The sequence below is a fragment of the Pagrus pagrus genome (genome assembly GCF_965226575.1).
Source record: "Pagrus pagrus genome assembly, chromosome: 9".
Taxonomy (NCBI): domain Eukaryota; kingdom Metazoa; phylum Chordata; class Actinopteri; order Spariformes; family Sparidae; genus Pagrus; species Pagrus pagrus.
The window spans coordinates 28692210-28715733 of record NC_140193.1 but is presented as its reverse complement, the minus strand read 5'-3'; the positions used below and the strand labels follow the sequence as shown (position 1 = coordinate 28715733).

Sequence of the window (23524 nt, the reverse complement as noted above, 5' to 3'; positions counted from 1 at the left end):
CAACGAATACAACTTCATAATCAAGAATCAATCAAGAATCAAGTGACTATTTTCCCATTTTAAATGTTTCTCTCCGTAGTGCCTATTGATCCCAATAATGTCTTCACAACACTCGAGTTAAATGTAAATCTTTGTAAATTTTGAGACAACAAAACATTAGCAAAAAAATTAATAACAGGTAAAAGTTAATATTTACAATCATTTAAATACTTGTGTATAATAAATTGTGAATGTAATTAGTCAAAAACTGCACCAGCTATTTATTTACTGTTTGTTAGAAGATGGAGTATTATTATGAAATAATATTGGGGTTATTTTCCATCAATTTTGAGGTAATTTGAGTGTAATTTCAAGAAATTTCAAATATATTGCTTGGTAATTACCACCTACTTACATTACATTTCTGGACTTGATAATTAAGTGTTACCAAACACTCATACATTCTGTAATGTGAGAAACACAGTAAGTGCATCCCAAATGTGTGGTTTGATTTGTTTCAGAGCGATGAATAGAAAGGACATTTCCATTCACAATAATGAAATACAAGTTATGTAACAATCCATCTTGACTTACAGGGTTTAGAGGCTGTCATTTTAATAGTAACAACATCAAGCCCAGAGGTGATGTAAGCTTACTGTAATGAGGGTCATGAGTTCTTCTACTGACCTCCCCACTGTTCCAGCTCTACAGTGGTGAACAGGCCTCAGGGAGCAGGGCTGGCTACAGCCAGGCTAATTACTGTATGTATGACCAAGTGGCTACAGTGTGTTGACCTTAAGCGATGCACCTTTTAAGCAAATAAAACACAGCTCAATAACATTATCTAAAAGATTAAAAATCATATGTTGTGTCAGTGGTTTTGTGATCATTAACTGTTGACACTGCTGGAAAGTCAGCAGCGTCATTACCTTCATCATCACTTGAGACCAATTACACAAACTGCACCGCAGCGGACAGACAGCCTGGACATCAACCCAAACAATCATAGAGTAACAAGTCAAACAACAGGGTCACTGATGTATTTCAGAAAAGGCCCAGCTGCCTCCCAGACCTGCTGTAGGCCTCTCATTCTCCAACAAATCACACACTGATAAAAACAAGTTTTTTGAGCTGACCTTTTAAAAAAGGCATAGATATTCACTCATCGGTGGTAACTACAGTGTATATATATATGTAATTACAATCACAATATATGTGTTGCTTGTCTCCCTGTCCAAGCAGCTCCACACCTATAGGAACCATGGTGATCATCTGTGTTGACTGGTATAAATCCTGTTTTAGAGAGTGCATATTTTTCATTAACATACATTGCTGGACTTGAAGATGTTCCCAATACTATTATTGTTTTGTAAATAAGAATATTTGTGGTGGCTGTGTCGCCATGTGGTCTCATATCATAGCTGTTGCTTTCCAGTGTTCAGTGAAAGTAACTGCAACAAAAAAGTGAAATAAAAGCAGCCAGGACTCCTGGTGTAGTCGATTTGTCTCTGACATGTCTCTATCATTTTTTTAACACTGCAGTGTGTATGAGGTGCTCTCACAGTACTGTGTGTCTGTATGCACTGTGTAATCTGGTCTCGACGGAAATTGGACCACATTTAAATGTCTTACTGGTATTTTCATTTCTTCTTGTGTGTGTGTGTGTGTGTGTGTGTGTGTGTGTGTGTGTGTTCCAATGTCACTGCAGCCACGGCAACAGAAACACAAAATACCGACTCTTGACAACCTAGCAACAGGGAATGAACACACACAGACACACACACACACACACACACACACACACAGACACACACACACACACACACACACACACAGACAGACACAGAGAGAGAGAGAGAGAGAGAGGGCAGTCTTTGTAAGGGAGACAGCAGGTAAGTCTACTGTTTTGTCTTTAAATGCTTATTTCTGCTATAAAACATGAACTATCAAAAGGATGTGACCATGAGCTGATAAACTGAATGTACCGACTTTTTCAGTTAGGCACTATGCTATATTTCCAAGGCAACTCCTTACTGTTGGTCACTTATAATATTGGTGATTGAGGAAATTAAGTTTATGCTGTTGTTTATTCACTCACTCAGTCCGAATGAGGACTAGAAAGCCTGATGACTCCTGACTTCAACAGGAAGTTTGTTTCTTCTTACTATGTGCCATCTGCTTGTATCCGGCAGAACAAAGTAACATTCTGAGATGATGAACTGTGCTCTGCAGTGACTTTATACACTGGTGCCAAAAAGACTCCTTAATAGTGTTGTGAAGTTCACGAACGAACCGATTCTTTTGAACGGCTCGTTAACATGAACGATGGGAACCGAGTCGCAGCTGGGAACCGTTCTTTTTTAAATGTTTTATTTATTTATTTATTTTTATCAGTGTGTTTCACGCAAATGCACACAAAAGCTCCTCCTTTGCTCCTCTCCTGAGTGGGACAGAGAACAGGAGGGGGAAAAAAAGTTACATGGGGAGGAGCGCAGCCCGGCTGCATGGTGCTTATTAGATATGCAAATGTAGCATGACGCCACCTGAGTTGTGCATGCTGCCTTTGCGTAAAAAAAAAATCAGTCAAATGAGCCAAAGTTTTTTGAACGGCTCTTTGAAAGGAACAGCTCACCAAGATCCGGCTCCCCTCAAAGAGCCATAAATCCCATCTCTACTCCTAAATCCAGCCTCAGCACCCTGCCATAAAGAACGTTTCATGTTATGACTTGAAGGTGAAGGTGGCGTGAAGAATAACAACAGTAACTGTTCAGAAACAGACAATCTTCTCATGGTCTCTTCTGTCATGTAAAGGCATCAGTGTTAAATTGAGATTGAGACTGTTTAATAACCAGTTAAAAATGTAAGTAATTAATTAATTAATGAAATCACTGCTTAAATGACAACATAAGAAATCAAATGAGAGGTCAACAGCATCATCAAAGAACCAGACAGGAATTTATTACAGTAATTAGAAGAAACACTGTTAGTGCTGACAGTAAAATCATCTTTGGCTTTGACTGTAGTCAGCAAGAAACAAGTGTCACAGTCTGTGCAGAGCCTTTCACAGTTGGAGAACTAGAGAATTTGTCACATGCCTTACGACTAATGAAATATTGTATTCTTAGCAATGATTAACGTACAGTATCTTCCTTATTCTCCGACCAATATAGAGCAATCTGCTTTCTATACCCTTGCAGTTGCAGCAGCCTGGAGGCCACCCAAGCCTGCCAGTCTCTCACAGTACTAACACACACATAATGTGTTCACACTCACATGTTTTGGCTTAAAATACCTGGTTTGGTCACACAAACACAGCTGGAAATGTCCCCAGACCTCCTAAAAATAGCCAATGTATCATCTGAATATAAGTATATCCAATTTGTAATATCACACTTACAAATTCCAGCACCCAGACTTGAACTGCGGGCGACCGTTTGGCAGCTTCGTCACCTGCAACTCCACGGGGACAGCTCCACGTTCCGAAACACCTCCACTGCGAATCCCTCCATTCCGAAACACCCCCACTCCGACACACCGCTGTTCCGAATCTGACTTTCAACTTCCAATTACTTCCCAATAGGGTTAGGGTCAGGGGTTCCCAAATAGCCTTTTCGGAATAGAGGGGTCTTTAGAAAAAATGGGAAGCCACGCCATTATGAAGAATGGAAGTCTATCTTCGGAACAGCGGGATTTCGGAAAGTTGGGGTGTAACCATCCACAGCTCCCCCCTCCCCCGATGTGACATTCAGTGATGTGATAATGATATGGCACATTTTGAATTGATGTACAGTATGTAGCCTATGCCACATACAAACATGGACATATCTGTTGTTTGCAGGTGACTGGGCTGAGGGAATGAGCTAATTCAGATGTGTCCTCCTTGACTTGGCCGTTCCTCAGGATCAAATGGCATCATGAAGGATTTGTCTCTGTCATTGCTGAGTCGGGGGTGCGGTCGATTTGTCTCATCAGGGAGATATGATGGACGACTGGACGTTTGCTTCACACCTCAGGTTCTCACACCCACAAAGGCAGCAATAGCACCATTTCTAATGTTTGTCAGACTTTCATTAAACTATCATTACAGTCCTCATATAGTCAATATAATTACTCTATTTACCAATAGGATTACTACATCTGGAAGTCGCAGGTCTCTTTCTTGCACGTGTCCAACAGAGGCCATCTGCATCTGGAGGCAGAGTCAACCCTTCCAAAGACTTACAGCACTCGTAGTGGGCCACTTTTACTGTACTCCCAGGCAAGTGTGTGTGTGTGTGTGTGTGTGTGTGTTTGTGTACGCATGTAACTGCAGTTATAGCCATATTGTTACAAGAAAAGTTAAGCTAGGAACAGTTCAGTTAAAAAAAACCTGTTAAACTTCTACTGAAAACTTGATGTTGATCTTGTCTCCAGGACTTGGTTACTATAGAACCCAGTTGTCACTCAGGGACCAGAGACAGGAAGCAGCGAGTTGTTCGGCGGTACACTCGCCGAGTGGAACAGGATCTCAGCACCGTCAAGGAACTGACAGCAGCCATTTTGAGCTACAGCAACAATCAGGTAGCTGGAATAGACCAGGAATAATAACAGGTGTATGTTTGTATGTATGCTGCGTATTATCTGTATAATGTTGACCCAGACTGTGTTCGTCAGCAAAGGAACAGTTCTGGTATGTATTCAGACAATCGCTGCTGGCAATGTTAATTCATTTATTTAAGTAAACTGAGCAGTCTGGGAAGGTAACGCTCCATTAAACAATATTTATTTTAGTATTGAATTAAATTACTTCATGCTGTATAATGTAAAAAAGGTTTCTTAAAGTGAAAAACCTACTGAGGATTATTACCCAATTTTTCAACACTCCAGAGCCTTTTAGCCTATGTTAGCTCATTGTTTTGGTTTCATGGCACATTAATTCTTTGGTTCGGCCCTAGCTCACACATGGTCCCAGAGGCTGCGGGCAGTTTTTAGCAAACAAGCTTGACTTTTTCCTCCTACAGTATATGGTCCAGTCACAGCTGGATAACATTTCATTGTTTCACTTGTCAGCTAATGTTTTTTTTCCCCTCCAGTTTACCTCTTCCAGACTTGGTCCACCCTTTTTTCCTCCTCTTCATCTTCCTCCTGTTCCAGACCTTCATCGTCCCAGTCCTTCGCCCATTCACACCACACGGGAGCAGGCCCCTCAAGAGCTGCTTGTACAGTTGAACCCCGAGTGGCTTCCTGCAGAGCCAAACACTGAGCAAGATGAGAATCAACCTCAAGGTAGAAATGGACAGACAGCACATCACATCCTCAAACCCATACCAAACTATTCAGAACAGCGAATAGGTCAATTGCCAGTGACAGTATCAGCAGCAGGTGAATCAGATCTCCATCATACTGTCACAGTTTGGTTAGGTTTGGGAAAACATTGTGATTTGGACTAAAATCACTACGTTACTTATGTAGCTTCATTTTTTTTTTGATTTCATTGATATTTCAGGGAAAGATCGACTGAGCATTATGCTCTTTAGCAGCAATGCCCTGATTTCACATACGTACAGGCTAGACGGCACAAATAAGGTCGGAACCATGGTAATAACAATAGAGAAATTATTATCAAAACTAAATAAGAGCAAATAGACCAATAATTACACTTTTAACAACAATAAAACAAAAAGAGTTAAAAAAAGATGAGTAAAACCACAGCCATAACAACAATAAAATCAAAATCAAAAACAATAAATAACAGACATGTTTGTGAATTACCCAAAGCAGTTACACTGTAAAACAACTACTTCATCCAGTATACACTTAAAATGATCCAATGACGCATACCTGGCTAGTTTTATTACCTCTTCTAATTTGTTCCATTTGTTTGGTGCAAAGAAACTAAAAGCTACTTTACCAGGTTCAGTATTTATCCAGGGGACTTCAAAGGACAGAAATTCCTGGGAGCGAGTGTGCTGACAAGTGGATTTAAGTTTTTAAAGAGAAGCAAGGTAATAGATCACAAAATGTATCTACATTATGTGCATAAATTCAGAGAGGAGGTCACCGCCTAACAAGAAAAGTCATCATTGGTCGTAAAAAGCTGCAACGTTAACTTTATATGATCGCTTTTCAGATCAGCCCGGACAGAAAACGTGTCGCTAGAAAATGATATGGGGGAGATTCAAAGTCGAAAGCAGAAGCTCTGGTGGAACCTGGAGTAAAAAAATCATGGGCCTCTGTAGTTATGCTGTGAAAGTGGAAACCCTGACTGCACCACTCTTTTATAGTATGCTGTGGTGAGCAAGGGAAATGGAACAAATCTGATGTAAAAACAATCCAATGTGCAGCCTGACTAACACAGAATTCCATCATTAATTATGTGTAAATCCATGAAACTTGGGGGTCATGTGGTTTTTGTTTAGTGTCCTGCTTTGCTGAAAGAAAACGTGGCAGAATACAACCCAGGTCAACTCTCCCCAAAGGCAACTCAGTATGGTTCAATCCTAACATTAAGCTTCTCTGCAGATGAAGAGGAGGAGCAGAGTGAGAGGCAGAGAGTCAGGCTGGATGTTTTCCTCCAGATACCCTGTACATCCAGGGCTCCATCCCCACAGATGGAGCATCCTCCCTGTGCGCACTCTGATTCAATGATCTCTGAAGAAGAACCTCAGGTGACATGCTAATGTTTGAGATTACATCTAAAGACATTTGTTACGCTCCTTTATCATTAATTGTTGCAGTGATGCTGTTTCTGATGTGTGAAATGTCTTTTCTACCAACTGCAGACTAACTTAGACATGAGTCAGCAGCATACTGAAGGTTCACATCAAACTGAAGTACACCAGCACAGTATGAGCGGAGAGCTGCATCATCCAAACATCATCCGTGTCCCTGCCATGGCAGATGATCAGAGCTGTTCCAATCAAGACAGTGAGAGGACCAGTGATACTGGAAACTATGAAAGATCAGTGAATGCCAGCAGACATGGTAGGATAGATGTGTGTGTGTGTGTGTGTGTGTGTGTGTGTGTTAACATGGTCTGTCAATACATCTTCTCACAGCTCTCTAGTCGGGCTATGTAGAGCAGAACAGCAGAGCCTGAAACAAATACTACTTATGATACAGTCCATTGTAGAAGAACTAGTACTATAGAAACAGTGGTCATAATAAAAGCAAATGTTACAGTGAACAGCTCAGTAGACTGTGTGTTGATAAATCTGATGCTCTGATTGTCCCCCACACACTCAGGCCTCCTTCCTCCTCTGACTGAGAGACATTCAGTGTATCATGGACCCTGCTGGGAGAGGACAGACAGGGTAAAACAGCAGCTGCAAGAAGAGTTAGAGTGTTAACACTCTGTGACAGCATGCCAACAGTAATACCATAGAGAAACACTGGGAGCAGGGGGAGGTTGAAAAGTTGTCTATTACCTCTTTAAATACCAGAGTGGCAACATGTCCAGTGTTATGTCATGCCAATAAAGCCATTTTGCAGTAAATGCAGTAAAACTTTTTTGACAGCTGCACAAATGGAAATGTATATGCAAAGGTGCATCTTTCGTGTGTTCTCATAGCAGACTGTGTCTGTTGAATGTTTCAGCCAAGATTGAAGGGCCCCAACAGTGATGAACACCATGCACAGCCCCTCCCGCCCATAGCAGAGAGTTGTGCTGTTGACCCCAGCTGGGCGGTCCGGGCTCAGACCCAGAAGGACGCCCGACCAAATGCAGAAACATTTGGGTGTCAATCCCAGGAAAACCCGAATCGACTCCATCAGCAGCTTCTGTTTCCTCCTCTGCTGTTTCCTGGGAAGGAGGGTGAAAAAACACACTCACATAGGAAGATTACAAACACACTGACCTAGTTGAAAGATAGATTTCTAAGTGTTGGTCATGTCACAATGGCATGTTGGTTAAAGCTATAGTTGGTAATGTTGGAGAGCTAGCAAGATTTGAAAGTGGCACCTCGTCTAAGCTCCACCCCCTTCTCCCCCTCCCGTCAGTGCTCCGTCCAAAGCCCCGCCCCCACAAACTTGAACGCGCATCAGACAGTCCGTCAGCAGGGCAGAGGAGAGCCGTTAGCATTGGGCTAATACAAGCTACAATAGTAGCTAAGTTGGCTAATGTTACATATTTCATGAAAATAACAAATCCCCCCCAAGCAAAACAACTAATTACCTGTCCAACAGAAAGACAGCAACCTCTGCATCACTTCTGGAAGTGCTACCTTTGGCTGCATTTCCTCTGCCATCGTTCTCTTGCTAACTGTGCTAACTCTTCTTCTTCTTCTTCTTCTGTTGTTTTATGGCTGTTGGCAAACAACTGTTAGGTGTGCATTACCACCACCTTCTGACCTGGAGTGTGGATCTCCTGCTAACTCCATATGCAGTGTGCTGAATATATCCGGCAACGGTGACACGTGATGAGTGCGCGCAGGGAGGAGGGGGGGGACAGAGGGGGGTGCAGGCAGGACGAGACATGAAGGCATCTGATTGGCTCTTTCCACTCGGACCGAATGGCAGGGATTGGTCAGAGTCTTTACAGGCCTGCAGCTGCCACAGAGGTCTGATTTATTTCGTTCCTTTTTCTGAACACATTATGTATGGACTACTCTCAGGGTGGGAAGACCATTTCACCCAGTATAACAAATAGTGTTTCTGAACAGGATTACCAACTATAGCTTTAAAGGATGAAGCTGAAAACATTCTATATATTTTATCTTATTAATACATTTTTGAAAACCATAAACACATTTTTATGAAGAAGAAGCTACGGAGGTCTAACATCAAGAGAAATGTTGACATTTTTACTGGGGGTATTAAATTGGGAGTAGTGAATGAGTTTGTATGTATAGTCCTTCCTGAGGTCCTAGTAACTACTTGATATTTACTAAATCAGGTTGCACCGTTAAGAGTCCTATTTTTAAGAAAAGTTTTTTTTTGAGTCTCACACCCAACGACGCTTTGGGGTGATGGCCACCTCGACTGTAACGTGATAAATGAGACCTTCCCGCCTCTCTCGGTTGTCTAAACAAGCCTGTGGACGATTTGCTGAAGTAGTTTAATGCTGCTGGACTGTGGATTTCTTTGTGAAGGACTCAGGTCAGATTTCCTGCAACAGTCAGAAGGATGTGACTTCATGCCGGTTCTCAGTAACTCTCTCCACTCTGCTAACAGAGAGCAACAGTAGCTAACGTTAGTTTAGAAACAGAGTCTGCTAACATAAATTAAAGTCCGAATTCCAGCACAACACAGAAGCTCCACAGAGCCCCTTTAAGAAATGCAAATCAGCTCAAGTCCGCTTTATGGGTGTGAATGTTAACGCTACATATTACAGAATGATTACATTTTACACAAGAAAACTAAACTGATGATCACAAATATTCACAGATGAATATTCTGACACATTCTATACTGAAAGTGATAACTTGAGCTACTTGTCAGTGTAGAGACTGTCTGCCTTTGTTTTACAGAAGAAATTAATGGAAAGCAAAGAGGAGGAGAAAAAACAGAGAGACAGAACTTTAAAAAAGAAAAAGCAATGCGAGGAGGAGGAGGAGCAGGAGGAGGAGGAGCAGAAGGAGCAGGAGGAGGAGGAAGGCTACCCTCTGAGAAAGGCTCTGTGATACTGCTGGAGCCAGGAGGAGGTACAGCACACACTTCACGTCTGATAGATCCACAGCAACACGGCTCTCTATTGATAGTATGTTTTTTTCCAGCTCTTTAGTTGAAATCATATGTAGGTCTGTCTCTATCTACACTATCACTGTGTAGTTCGTCCAGATACTCATCTATACCATGTCATTATAAGACTATATAGATTACACTAGACTTGCAGTGTATCCATGTCAGCCAACAGAACATTTCAATGCATACACATTTAAAGAATTTAGTTTTGTTTCTAATTAAGATTTTAGTTGTTTATTTTCTGATATTATCTACTCTACCTGATTCTGTGTCCTCGTGTTTGTAACATGGCTGCTGTAATGTCAGATAAATGAAGTACTCTCAGCTGCTGTGGATTAAATCCAGGACTGCAAAGTTCACGCTTGTGAGACATCCCTGTGTTTTCAGGACTTTCTGCTAAAGCTATTTTTTTCCATTTCACTCACTGTCAGGATGACCTCTGTTACTTCTAAAGAAGTGGAGATGCTGGAATTAAACACAAGATGTATTGCATGTAAAGCACAAACTCCTCAGCTGAGCTTCATCCCAGACAATACACTCCAGTTAAAGAATGTTTCTTGCAGAGGTTGTAGTGTCTGTGTGTTTCTTATACCTCCTGAGCTCTGAGTGACAGGACAGGATGGGACAGGACCAGATGCTTCCCTTAAAGTATATGTGGGAAGATGACGACGTAAAGGTCTTATGTACTGAACAACAAGTCCTTAGCCTGTAGTGTGCGTCAGAGAGTAGCTAAAGGAAGAGGCCCACACTGAGAACTGACCAGTTTAGAGGTTAGGATTGATTTAATATATACATTTCCATCTAAGTATAGAGAGACTAGCAGGTCAACTTCAGATAACATCGATATGGTCACACAAACATATTCCCTTGGGAAATATTCTACGGAGGTGTTATGCAGACCCATTCCTTCTCAACAGGATAGAGGGGCCCTCAGTTCCCCTAAAGTGAACAATTAGAGGAAATGGACAGACTCTCAAAAGGACCCGCACACCAAAGAACGGGGGTGAATTTGGTTGATCTCCTAAGACTGAGGGTCCGAGAGGAGTTCTGATAGAGCAGAGGGCAAAGCAGTTTGGGCATCACTTTGCCGAGATTTGAGAATACCAGGGAGTGGCCACACTGGTTCGGACGCTGGCTTGAGATCTGTTTCAATAAAGATTGCTCTATCTTCCACCCAGCCTGCCTCCGCAGAATTTCTTTATCAACATACTACACACCGACGCCTTTGGAGGACGACAGCCCATACACTTCAAGGTTCAACCAGTTCTTTGTGTTCATCACACTACCTTCTTCTATGCTTTATCATTCAGAGCCCCCTCCTTCAGTAGGAGTGTTGGGCTGTGTTGCGGGATGGAGAGGCCGGGTCAAGCAGAGCTCTTTGGCGTTCTTACAGAACCCACTGCCTGACCTCCAGGATCCATGTGAGGCTAACAGAGGCGTGGTCAGGGGCATTCTTCCTCTGGAGCTGAGAGGTATGTAGAGCTCGACCAGTGTCACACAACATGAAACTGTTAACTCACAGCTTGCAGTAATATAGACAGTAGCCACTCATGAAGGCAAATTCGACTGATCCAAGATAGCAATTTTCTAGTACAGATAGTCAGGACAGAGCCAAACAGGTCGTCCTAAAGCAATTTAGGGGTGTTATTATGCTAATGATCACATCTTCTGAAAATGCACCTCATGAACAGGTAACATTCATTAAGTTGAAACAAGCAATTAACAACAGGTTTGTACAGTTAAGAAGGTTTGGTGACTCAAACTTGTACGAGCGAGCCAAAAAAAAAGTAGTAGTATTACAAAATATTCTTATGTCCATATGAAGCTTGTTTTCCTCATGCAGTTCAAGAAAAATGTCGAAATACAATTTTGTGCGGCCACCTCTTCCAAGCTTCTGTGGATTTTCCTCCTGAGCAGAAGCAGTTTTCAGCACAATCTCGTCAAAGTCCTAATACTGACAACTACACTGTGTTCATGAGTTTAAAGAGAAATAAATTAAATTATTCTCGACATTTCAACTTTTTTCTTTAAGTGCATAATGAAAAAACAACTTCCTCCTCTCATTTTTTTTCTCACCCCTGGCCCTAATACTCTACCGTAGTCTCTTCTATTAGCCTTGACGTTACCTTTTACCTGCAGACACCTGCAGAAACTTCTGCCATTCCCTCACTGCCTGGTCTCTCCAGCATTTGTATCATACCTGCCTGAGTTTTAGCAGGAACAGCAGGACAGTTTACACTACATACAACATCCACTAAACCCAGCCTAACACTTCAGTTCAGTTCTTCTTCACAGACTTCAGAATAACCTCAAAGTCAAAATCACTGTTTTTTTCATGTCTTGCTCCATATCTCACCTGTACACCAGTATCAGGCCCTACAGTGGCTGTTTGAAGGTATTTTAATGGTATTTAAGAGTTTGTAACTTCCTGAAAAATCATTAAAAAAGGTTGATGACTCATCCTGCACTCTGGGCATGTATACATTCTTCGTCCTTGAGCAGCTCTGGACAGAGCTTTACTTGTAGCTAAAGTAACTGCCAACAAACACTGATAACCAGCTGCTACTCCATGAACACCTCCAGAGTGGGGCCTCTGAGAACAACGACAGAGGCCAGTTACAGTGCTGAGGTGATTTATGGATTTTCCTGCTAGACAAATACCGGTAAATTTGATGCTAATGGAACTGCTAACTGCTGCTAAATGTAGTTAGCTGCCATTAGCTCAGTAAGCTGCCCGCCTTGCTGACTCAGCCCCAGGTTGCCAGGAGCCGAACATGAAAAAAAACATCTCATACTGTATTCCCTTTGACACATTAGCACTTTAAATTCAATAGTGGGGCATTCAATGTAGAGCAAAACACGTACTGTATATATCTTCAGCCTGTGGTAACCACAGACCTCATTTCCTTTGACCGAAATCCAATGAAGAAAACTGATAGACTTTGAGACGAGGGAACCGGATGCAAAAACGTGAACTGATTTCTGGGTTTTAGGACTCATTACTACAGCACTCTATAGCATTCCATTAGCCGTTTCAACTTTAGATCATTTAAATGTTACTATGTGTTTACTCAATGAGCACTTCTGCTCCTTTATGTCATAAAGATGACCTCAGTCAGCGGGTGACAGATGCTGTTGTCACGCTTCCATTCACCAGTCACAGGGTCATTGTCTCCGTTCCTCAGAGTTGTTGCATTTTGTCAGACTTGCAGAACGGCAAATCTGTTGGCAGCCTGATCCTGGGTCCTGATGGGGAGATCATTCAACTGTCGCTGTATGACAGCGGCCACAACCCACCTCAGGGTGCCTGCGACACTCAGGAGCGAGGTACGCTCAACGAGCCTTAACGTGAGAACTTCCATCGCCGAGAAATCCAAAATCTCCAAAACTTATCTTGAGGAGAGATTTACAGATTGTGACTTATGTATGAATACAACATTAGAGCGAGGTAGAGATTAGCTGTAATTATCAATAACTGACTCTTTCTGTCTCTCAGCTCTCCAGGTTTTGTCTGCAGAGGGAGAGAAGTTACCCTGGGTCATTGTCCTGCAGCCTGAACATACACATGCAGGTGTACACACACAGCACACACACACAAACACACACATGTACACACAGTACAGTTGGATAGGTGAGCAACACTATGTGTGTGTGTGTGTGTGTGTGTGTGTGTGTGTGTGTGTGTGTGTGTGTGTGTCCATATCTCAGTCCGAATATTAAAAAAACACAATCAAAGTCAGTTTGAAATAAAAGGAGTTGTGCTTGTGTGTAGCCCACTGTGAAGCTCACGACCTAGAACCGGTCGGATTGCACCCACACCGAGCGCTGTCCCGTAGGTCAAACTAAGGAGACAAGTCAGAAAACCTGGGTTTTCCTGTCTACACATAAGCACTGAAAATGACATTTCTGAAACAGGAGTTTTCCAAAAGCTCCATTAGGAGTGACCTGAAATGCCGTTTACGTGTGAACGGGAGGCCAGAATGCATAGAAAAAGCTGTGTTTTAAGAAATACCCATGTGCGTGTGTACAGGGCCTTAGACATTCAGCACTCACCTGCTCTGAACAAATCACTGTGTTTGCAGCATCTGCAGAGAGAGGGGCGGAGCTAAACACAGATGTTCCTGAGGGCGACATCCAGCACCACCAGTCCGAGGTGACTTGATGTTTTCTGATTTACTTTTTTAACAGTTTACAGTAACGAGTTTAGCAGTCGAGCAGAGCATATGTTTACCTAGCTTAGCACAAAGTCTGGAGGGGGTGATCAATTTCTAGTATTCCAGTTAGTATTCGTTCCTTTATTGCACCTTTTTCATGAACATAAATGTTTTTACGACCTTGTGTTGATTATTGTGCTCCGGAGAACAGAAGGTCACGTCAGTCAGTTTGCAGCAGGGTGTGTGGCTTCAACAAAGCAACAGTGAAACTCAGTTACTAATGAACTGTTTCAACAGAGGATGCCACATTACAGTTACATAATTATCTTCAGCATATACTGTAATGATCCCAGATGAATCTGCAGAGCTCCGGTTTTATTTGCTCTGATAGATAGATGCATCTGGCCCCCCATCCATTCAGACGGATTTACCTGTGACTCAGTTTGTGTAAGGCCAAACACAACTATTTATCTAATAGGAGGCAGATTTGATATGATGTCTGACTGAGGAGCGTCACCAGTCGGAAATCAAAAGTTATGTCCTTTGATTGTTTGTATGTCTGTACAATCTCACTAATCTCAAATCAGATCAAACTTTTAAACTAGGCAGTGCTGATCAAATATGAGTCAAGATTCTGGTACTGCCCAGCCTGTTTCTGCCTCAAATGTTTTCAGAAGCACATTTTAGTGTGCTGTTCAGTTGTAATTTCAGAACTTTTAGGACCAAGCCGCCATTTTTTTACTGCTTGAGAACAGACCAAGAACCACTTAAACTTGCATTTGTCACTCGTTTCCTTGCTCTGATTGGTTGTAGGTCATGTTTCCTTGCTGTGATTGGTTGTAGGTCTATCCAGTTGCGTCCAGAGGCATTTTGGTCTGCAACCATTGATATCACACCTTGGAAATCAAAATGAATTGAGAGGGACCAGGCTAATAAGTTTTCGCTGAGGCAAACTGAGGCTAATGTACTATTTAGTTTCAGTATACAAGAAACTGATATCCGTGCTGTGATTGTGTGTTTATGATTCTGCACAAACACAAGATTCAAAATGTGATTATAGTATTTAGATATTGAGCATCCTATATGTCTCGACACTCTCTAACTATTGGTTAAACTTTTCATTTGTGATCTCCTGCCAGCTCGTCGATCTTCACAGTGACACGACTGCTTGCACACCCAGCAGACACACAGATCCAGGTAAACCCTCGCTGCCTATTTGATGACAATTTGAATTTGAACAAATTTTGTCAAGAAACGTTAAATTTACCTCTCCAGTGGCTGTAACCGAGGAAAAAATAAAGAGTGCAGAGGCAGTGACAGAAACAAGGAAGGCACCAAAAAAGGATGCTAAAAACAATGTTAGGCTGCCTCCACTGAGGGAGCCAAGAGGAGGCCACGCTGAGGCAGAGGAGGAGGACAAACAGGAGGAGCAGGGAGGTACAGAACAGTCCAGCCATTTGTCTGGATCACATCAGCCAAGGTTTGTGTACTTCACATTTAACATGATAGCTTTATGTTAACCGCTGCAGGCATGTGTTAATGTAAAACCAGCAAGGATATTTCAAGATATTCCTCAGTGACAGATGACTCAAAAATGAACTAACAGATTTTTCTGATATCACTTTTGGTATCGCAAAAACCTTCACCTATGAAGGTTAACGTTGAATCTGTACCTGTTATTTTGCTCCGACAAGCGATCATTTCATTTAGTCTTAGTGGAGGATTTGTTGTCAAAGTGAAAAGCAAGAGCCTGTTTGGCAATATGTCATCATAACAAGTATATAAAAGTTTAAAAATTAGTTTTTTTATTAATGGCTGCATGCACGCAGTCTTAATGTGTTTCAAAATGTACATTCAAAAAATCTGTTTATTGGATCTTTTCATCTTCAGTTACTGTAACTCCCACCTGCACTTCTCATCCGTTCATTAGACTCAGGTCTGGTAAATGATGAGCTCGGATTGTGTTGGATAAAACGTTAAGCGTTAACTTACTGACTCCTTTCTTCACTCGTGTATTTTTAAGATAAATAGCACATTTTGAATTTACATGCATTTACATTTGTAGCTCTGCTATCATAGTATGGGAGCTCCAATGATGATGGCCTTTTTGTTTCATTCCCAATGCATGCGCAGAGCTCATAACATAACTTCGTAACATACTCAGACTTGATTTAATTCCTTCTGATCAGCTCCTCTGGACCCAAAAACTCTGAGTTTCCCATCTCTGGCTCAGTCAACTCAGACTTTAGATTTAAGCTCAGAGTTTGTTAGACTTTCTTTCCTCACTCCTATAAACAAAGATGCAGGTGTTGTGATTTAAATGTTAAAAGCAGCAGTTTCAGTTACAGATTTTTCTGGGAATTAATATTTCCTCATATCCCTGTCAATGGTACCTAATGTGTCATTAGATGTATGTGAATCTTAGTGTCCAATCCAGACGACAAACAAGAGGCCGGACACAACCAGCATTACATCTTTCCCATGTTGTCTCTGCAGGGTAAATGTTGGTTAACCGATGTCATTGCAGAGGATTTCTGAGCATTGACTGTGGTGAATTCTTGCTAGTATTTACACTGTCGATGTTATCATCTTAAAAAGTGTCATCAGTTTAAAAAGATGTCTGTCCTGCACCATTATTTCTAAAATATTTTTACCATTAAATATTAATGTTGAGAGTTATCCTTTATAGCTGTTTCTAAGCTGATATGAAACATTTGGAGTCTGTCAGTTTGTCCAGAGAGAAGCTGCAGATAAAAGATGATGTATCATGCAGCGAGCAGAACATCGACTCAAAGGAAGCAACAGCAGAGGACGCTGTGGACCAAAAGAGGAAGAATACTAAGAGGAAAGACACTCAGTAAGTAGCAGTAACTACAGGGTGAAAGCCTTCTGATAAGCTGCACACTTTCTCACTCGATTTATTCTGTAAAAGGGATCTGAAAACAGTGACAAGTGCAGACACAGAGGGACAGAAGACATCAAGGATGAGGAAGGAAGGAAGACGGCAGAGACATAAGACAGAAAGTGATGCTCAATCAACCAGGAGCCAGAAACAGGAGGAGAAGACCAACAGAGAAGCTGCAGAGACTAAGAAGCAGGCTGCTCTCCCTCCTGAGGTGAGTGATCTGTACTGTTAATGCAGAGAGGTGACTGGCTGCTGCTTCCAATCAGACTGAGGCAAACATATCAGGCTGAGCATGATGGGATTATTAATACATGAGCCTACTACACATAACACACATTAATACACACTATTTATAAAGCAACATTGAAGATAGTTGAATGTAGATGTCTTCAGTACAAACTGAATTACCCAAAAATAGGGGAAAAAATGTATCTATCCAAAGTAGTTCATAAAATGAGATGCTATTCAGGTTTACAATTACTGTTGTGTCTTTCAGAGAAAGAAGACGACACACAGGCAGGAAGAGATGGAAGCGAAGGTGAATGAGAAGAAAGAAGAGCAAGGAGAGGTGACAAGGCAGAAAGAAGACTCTGCTGGGAGGAAGAGGAGGAGAGGAAGGCTGAAACACAAAGAGTTAGTTACTGGTAAGACTGCAGACATTTCAGCAGAAACACTACATGACTCTTGTTTTATTTTTATTATGTGGGGGCATTTGTTTGGATTTTCACCTAACAACTGCCATCTAAAATTCTCTAAAAATGGCAGTTGTTTATGTGTTTATATATGAGGCAAACAATTCCAAGAAGAAAAGGGCAGGGGCATCTCAGTAACTCAGCTGGTAGAGCGTAGGCTGTCCTTGCCGCTGCAGCCCAGGGTTCGAATCCGGCCCTTTGCTGCTTGTCATCCCGTCTCTATGTCCCCACCTTACTGTCAACTCTCAGGCTGTCACTATCAGAATAAAGGCACAAAAAGCTGAGGGAAGGGCAGATTCCAAAAAAACAATAATCAGGGAAGAAAGTCAAAAACAGGTTGGTTTCAGGTTGTTTTATGTAAATTTATTTTTCGGGATAAACTGAATTCAGATAACAGGCATGAGACTACAAAGAAAAGACACAGACACTAAACTTAACCATCTGGCAGGGAACACAGGAAGTGAACAGGTGCAGGTACTGCAGATCAGTGTGGCAGTCACATGATGAGGAAAGGAGGGGAAGGTCCAAGGACATCTGGTGGACAGCTGGAGGATGGCAGGTCTGGAGTGTTAGAGGGCACATCCCAATTCCCTTGTTGGTCATTTCCTCACTCCTTGATCCACACGATTGCCATCTTGCAGACTGTGGTGAAGTTCTTCTTTGTGCTCTGATAAGCGAGGATTGGGGATCGAGGAGGGATCTCTTAGGAGTAACCAAATTTTGAGATTTGTAGGTGAAGAGCTAAATAGTATTGTAGACATCTAGTAGAAACGTATTTACATGAGTGGCATGACTGTTCTTTGTCTCTACTGTGGTTTTCCTTTTCTCATAGATAATCATGAGAAAGAGGAGCTGGAGATTAACAAGGAAATGGAGGAGGAGTCTCGCCTGAAATATACCAAAAGGTCCTCTGCAACCCAGAGACTCAACAACAAAACAGAAACTAATCCAGAGGAGGACACGGACAGGGACCTTTTTTCCAGCAGTGCTGACAGACACAGCAGTGTCCAGTCAGTGAGCTCACTCAGGTCCACTGCTGCTGCATCTCAGTCCAACCACAGGAGCCGGAGGAGGTCTGCTGCGTCTTCCTGTGAGGGGGCAGTGCCCACCAGCTCCACGGGACTCTCTTTATCACGTGGACGCCTGTCGTCATGTTCAACTGTCATGGTAACAGAGGAACAGCTGATGCTGAACCCAGTAAAGCCAGAGGTGGGTAGTGGGCACACAGACAGACTATATAAAGTACATTTTAAAGTGTTTGATTTACATGTTTGAAGCCTTTCTCATGCTGTCTGAATAATGTAGTTCAACCTAAATTATCTAATCATTGCAACAATGCTAATGATATAAAGTTATTCATAGTTAATTCATCCTGCTTCCTTCCATTTGGTGTGTGTGTGTGTGTGTGTGTGTGTGTGTGTGTGCGTGTGTGTGTGTGTGTGTGCATGCATGCGTGTGTCTGTGTTTTAGCCATCCAGGCCCAGAAAGAGTGAGGAAGAGGAGGAGGAGGAGGCTGCAGCTCTGCGTCTGGCCCAGCGAGCAGAGAGACGGAGGCGAGAGGTGGAGAGGAAGAGGAGGGAGCAGGAGGAAGAGGAGAGGAAGCAGCAGGAGAGGGAGCAGACAGAGGAGAGGATGAAGAGTGAGCTGGAGGAGGAGAGGAGGAAAAAAGCTGAGGAGTTCAGGTCCTACTTTTTTATTTAAGGATACAGCATTATAAAGACTAACTCTTTAAAGGACAAGTTCAAGTTTTTGCGCTTTCTGTTACTTTTCAAGGTGGGACAACTTTGCACATGTCAAAAAATGGGACCACAGCTCTTGTTCAACAGAGGTGTTAAACCTGCAATAACTTTTTTGGCCACTTGGGGTCAGTAGAAACACATGATTGATATCACCACCTGTAGAGTGGTGTAGGGATGATGTATTTTTGTACCTAACCCTGAAGTTAGCATCACCCTGGTTCCCTCCACAAAAAGCCTGTGAGAGTTTTGAGTTGAATTTTGAATCTCTGTGTCAAACACAAGTTTATGATACTTACATGTTTTGTTTAGCAATATAATCTTCACAGATGAACACCACTTTGTGATTTTTGAAGCTCAACTTAAATCAGCAGCAGTATAAAGCTAATGTTAGGCTATAAACAGACATCACATCACATGACTTAAATGTCACCACCACTAAGCAACTTCCTACACAATTACTATACATGTTTTCTATAAACTGATCAATGTACAAGTTGTAATGTCAGAGTTAGAATAGTTTGTAACTAAAGTCGCCTGTAAAGACGGACTAGTGAGTAGATGAGATGTTCTCTGTGATGACATTTAATGTCCCGACAACCTCTGTAGTCTCATTTAGACACTTGGTAGCAACCGCTAACCGTTTTTAACACACGGAAGAGCTTTATAATTAAACTGTGGGACATTTAATGATGTATTTTATGTCGGAGAACAAAAGGTGTAAATATCTTCAGCCTGTGGTAACCACACACCTTATTTCAGGCATTTAACTGAAAACCAATTTAAAAAACTCATTGACTTTGAGTCGAGGGAACTAAAAAATGTTAAAATGCTAATTGATTTCTGGGTTTTAGGCCTACAGACTACACCACTCTATAAAGTTGATGTAGCTTACTTATACATCCAGCATTCAGGAGCAACATTATTGTTGTAGTTGTATTTCAGTCGGTCTGGTCCGTCCAGTACTCACTCTCTTTTTGCAAATTTTTTTTTTTTCTCCAACTCCTGAGGGAAATATATCTGGCTTTACAGCTGCTGAATGCTGCACTCAAGGACGTTACATTAAAACCTGGACACAGCATTGGAGGCAGAGCCCCTTTCCTTCCTGTGAAAGCTGCTCAGTGGCATTTTGAAACCCAAAAAGCTCGACTTCCCAGTTATGAAATTACCTCGATCTTCCGTGTTGTGCGACCCATTGAGAGTGTGCACTACAGACTTCTACTGGCCGAGCTGGCTAACTTGAACAGAAATAAAATAATTTAATCGTGCAGCTCTTCTAGACTTTACCAATTCTATTGGACTGAAATGCTAAACTTGATACATGATAGTCAAATGAGTCATTTTGCAGGGGTTGTGACGCTTAAAATAAATTAGCCACCGTTTTACAGAAGCTTCTTTCACAATGTAAGCTTATGGGAAAAAGTCAAGTTTAGGTTCGTAGTTTAGGCACCTATGTATAATAACACTGTGCTCTCTACCAGACCTCATTAACTCCCTGCTTTAAGACTGCTGCTGCTAAATGATCAGGAGGGGGCACTGCTGCACACAGAATTACCTTGGACAGTTTGAAATGAACTCAAACAGAGGGCACAACAACTGCTGCTTCATTAACATCCAGTCTCCATCTGCAGAATGAAGAGGCTGGCGGAGGAGGAGGACAGGAGGAAACATGAGGAAGAAGAGCAGGAGCGAGTAAGACGTGAACAGGCGCAAAGAGAAAGAGAGAGGAGGAGGCAGGAGGAGAGGAGGCGGCAGATGGAGCGATTCCAGAGGATGAGAGAGGAGGAGGAACAGAAGAGGAAAGGTAAGAGTAAGGAGAGGACAAAAGGAGAGAGGACACCCCCTCATTGCAACAGTGCTCCCCACTGGCTGTATCCGAATTTGGAGGCCCGGTCGATGCCTTGAGCTCTCTGTCACGTTCCTCGGGCCATTCCTGAGGACACTTTTGTGCTGTGTCAGGACACATCGTCCTCGTCGGGGTTTTTGCAGCAGAAAATCTGATTGTAATGAGATGATCAATGTTATTCACTTCACCAGTCAGTGGTTCTAATGATGTGGCTGATTGGTGTATATTTGGTCTTGGACAAAATGAAAACCCAGTCTGCAGGGTGGTTTTGAACCCAATGGTAAAATGAAATCTGTTTTATCCCCTCCAGCTGAACTAGAGTGTCTGCGCCTTGAAGAGCAGAGGAGGCAGGAGGAGGAGAGCAAGATGCTCCAGGAGATGGATGAGAGTGAGAGGACAGAGTACCTCCGCAGGAAGGAGCAGGAGGAGGAGGACAGGAGGAACAAAGAAGAGGAGCGTAGAAGGACAGAAGAAGAGGTCGCTTCTCAGGCTGCAGAGGAGGGCAGGCTGCGGGCCGAGCTGCTCGCCAGGTACGTACAGTAAGTGTGTCGGCCCGCGTAAACTTGGGCTTTTGTAAATCACGTACATTCAGATGTCTCAAAGCCAGAAAAGGCTGTGCACACCGAGAATCATAACTATGAATATGTGTTTTTAATTGTTCTGGTCTTTGTCTTTGGGATCACTTTCAGAGGGATTTAATGAACAGAAGAAACCCTGGTAGCCAGTCAGAATCCAGAGTTCTTATAATATTGTTTTTTAACTGTAGCTGACCTCTTTTATGTGACAGTGATCATTCTTGATGTCAGCCCTTTATACCATGTGTTCTCTCTTAGTGAGGCAACATAAATACTTGCAGTAGTTTTTGCATCCCCTCTGATTTACATATTGAAACACATTATACATATACTGTTTGTTATACAGCTCTCTCTATCTGTCGCTCTCTCGATCTGTTCTCCCTGCAGACAGATGGCGCTCTTGCAGCAGCAGTTAGCCTTTAAAAGGGGTCTCATGTTGGAGGCCGGAGGTCTGGAAAAAACCCAGGGTATCTCCAGACCGTGGATCTACTCTTATTTCTCTTTGTTAGAGCTACTGGGTCTGAGTTCACCTACAGCTGGGACCACGACCCCCTGACCTGAGAATGAAAAGAAGTGTTTGATCAAATTAAATCATTATTAACTCAAATGGAACACACTCAGTGATGATGATGATGATGATGATGATGATGATGATGATGATGGGAGACAAGCATCTCCAGTTTTCAATTATAAATGTGGATATGTTTAGTTTTATTAGTTTCAGTATTAGTATTAATGTAAGGGTATTTGTCAGGGGCAAGATTTGACAAGATCAGAATATCATTACAATACAAACACAACAATTTGTGAAGGCAGTTGACTATCGTGTACACATCCCACTCTCAATAAACATGTGCTCCAATGTCTTCTCCTGCTGCTTGTTGTGTTCACAAATATATATACTAAATATAAATAATATACTATCGAAATGAAATACCTTCACTTGTGATAGAGTTGCAGTCTTTTTATTGTCACCAACTTTTTAAAAGCACGTCCAGTTTTTGACAAAACACAAGACCATATATGATTGGATTCAGACGAGGCTGAACGATCAGTCCATACATTGATAAAATAACACACAGCTCAAATGGAACAAACAACATGTCAGATCTGTGACTGACCAGGCTGTAGAAACAGGCAAAGACAAAGCTGAGGAGTGAAACAACGTGTTAAAGCCTTCTTTTCAGCCTCTCTGGAAGCTTTAAACACACTGACAATATCTTTACAAACGTGAACACAATGAAACTGAGAGGAGCAGCTACAGTTAATAAGATTTCTTTCAACCCATGTTTCAAAAGCATAAACGTGAATTCACAGTACACTGATGCAGTAGTAGTAGTAGTGTTTCACTCATAAACATCACATTTTTGGTAGAGGCAGTGCTCTACTAAAACACATTATAAAGCCTGTATTTAGCAGCGTGAACAGTACAAACTCTTGAGAGGCTCAGATAAATGTGTCCTCCCCTCCCCACTGAGACGAACACACACAGTATTACCCACCCACCTCACTAACTGTTGAAGTTGCCTTAAGCAAAACATTGATTCTAGATTATTGAACTCCATGGGTCATACTCCAAGCTAATACCTCACACCTCAGTAAAATGATCAAAACGTTTCTAATATGTAATATTACTATTCAGTCTCAGAGTCTTTTTCTTGCCTGTTCTGATGGCTTTCATTTTAGTAGCACACATAGTGACCACCTCTGAGGGCATGGATGTGTTCTTGAGAGGTTCCTTGGATCAACGTGTGATTATCTTCATTATCCAGCAAGGGCAAGTAAACAAACTTCACCTCAGTGGAGAACCAAACACACAAACAACTTGCTTAAATGCCCTTTTATCCCACATGTCAGGAGAGGGCTCCTCTCGTTTGTGGTGCTAGCTCTGACATTTGTTTAATAAATTCTGAATGGTTCTTCTTCAGTTCTTCATCAATCCCATTTTCAACAGCTGCTTCAAGTTGCTTCTTGCCA

The 23524-nt window shown here is 42.1% G+C and overlaps 1 protein-coding gene across 2 annotated transcripts; it reads left to right on the top strand.

Moving 5' to 3' along the window:
- Positions 1 to 1778: 1778 nt before the first annotated feature.
- On the top strand, positions 1779 to 22401 carry kiaa2012 (KIAA2012 ortholog). 2 transcript variants are annotated; one of them, XM_084361683.1, is made up of 24 exons: positions 1779 to 1871; positions 3818 to 3992; positions 4106 to 4237; positions 4393 to 4539; positions 5052 to 5244; positions 6481 to 6626; positions 6741 to 6942; positions 7204 to 7271; positions 7555 to 7771; positions 9426 to 9599; positions 10950 to 11111; positions 12844 to 12966; positions 13136 to 13210; positions 13722 to 13792; positions 14933 to 14990; positions 15069 to 15273; positions 16522 to 16650; positions 16726 to 16909; positions 17195 to 17342; positions 18223 to 18599; positions 18861 to 19072; positions 20758 to 20930; positions 21283 to 21502; positions 21935 to 22401. In XM_084361683.1, exons 2-24 carry the CDS (start codon positions 3894 to 3896, stop codon positions 22101 to 22103), a joined length of 3684 nt encoding a protein of 1227 aa, XP_084217809.1. In that variant the 5' UTR covers positions 1779 to 1871; positions 3818 to 3893; the 3' UTR covers positions 22104 to 22401. The 2 variants fall into 2 exon arrangements, with proteins under 2 accessions (XP_084217809.1, XP_084217808.1); XM_084361682.1 differs by having other exon boundaries at positions 21283 to 21511.
- The last annotated feature ends 1123 nt before the right edge of the window (positions 22402 to 23524 follow it).

What these genes read in the sequence shown, in the direction of transcription:
- kiaa2012 (XM_084361682.1), top strand. Translation starts at nt 3,894, where the DNA reads ATGAAGGATTTGTCTCTGTCATTGCTGAGTCGGGGGTGCGGTCGATTT. An exon ending in TCTCTGAAGAAGAACCTCAG is followed by an intron (nt 6,627 to 6,740) that starts GTGACATGCTAA and finishes TACCAACTGCAG; the next exon opens with ACTAACTTAGACATGAGTCA. An exon ending in ACTGCTGGAGCCAGGAGGAG is followed by an intron (nt 9,600 to 10,949) that starts GTACAGCACACA and finishes TTTATCATTCAG; the next exon opens with AGCCCCCTCCTTCAGTAGGA.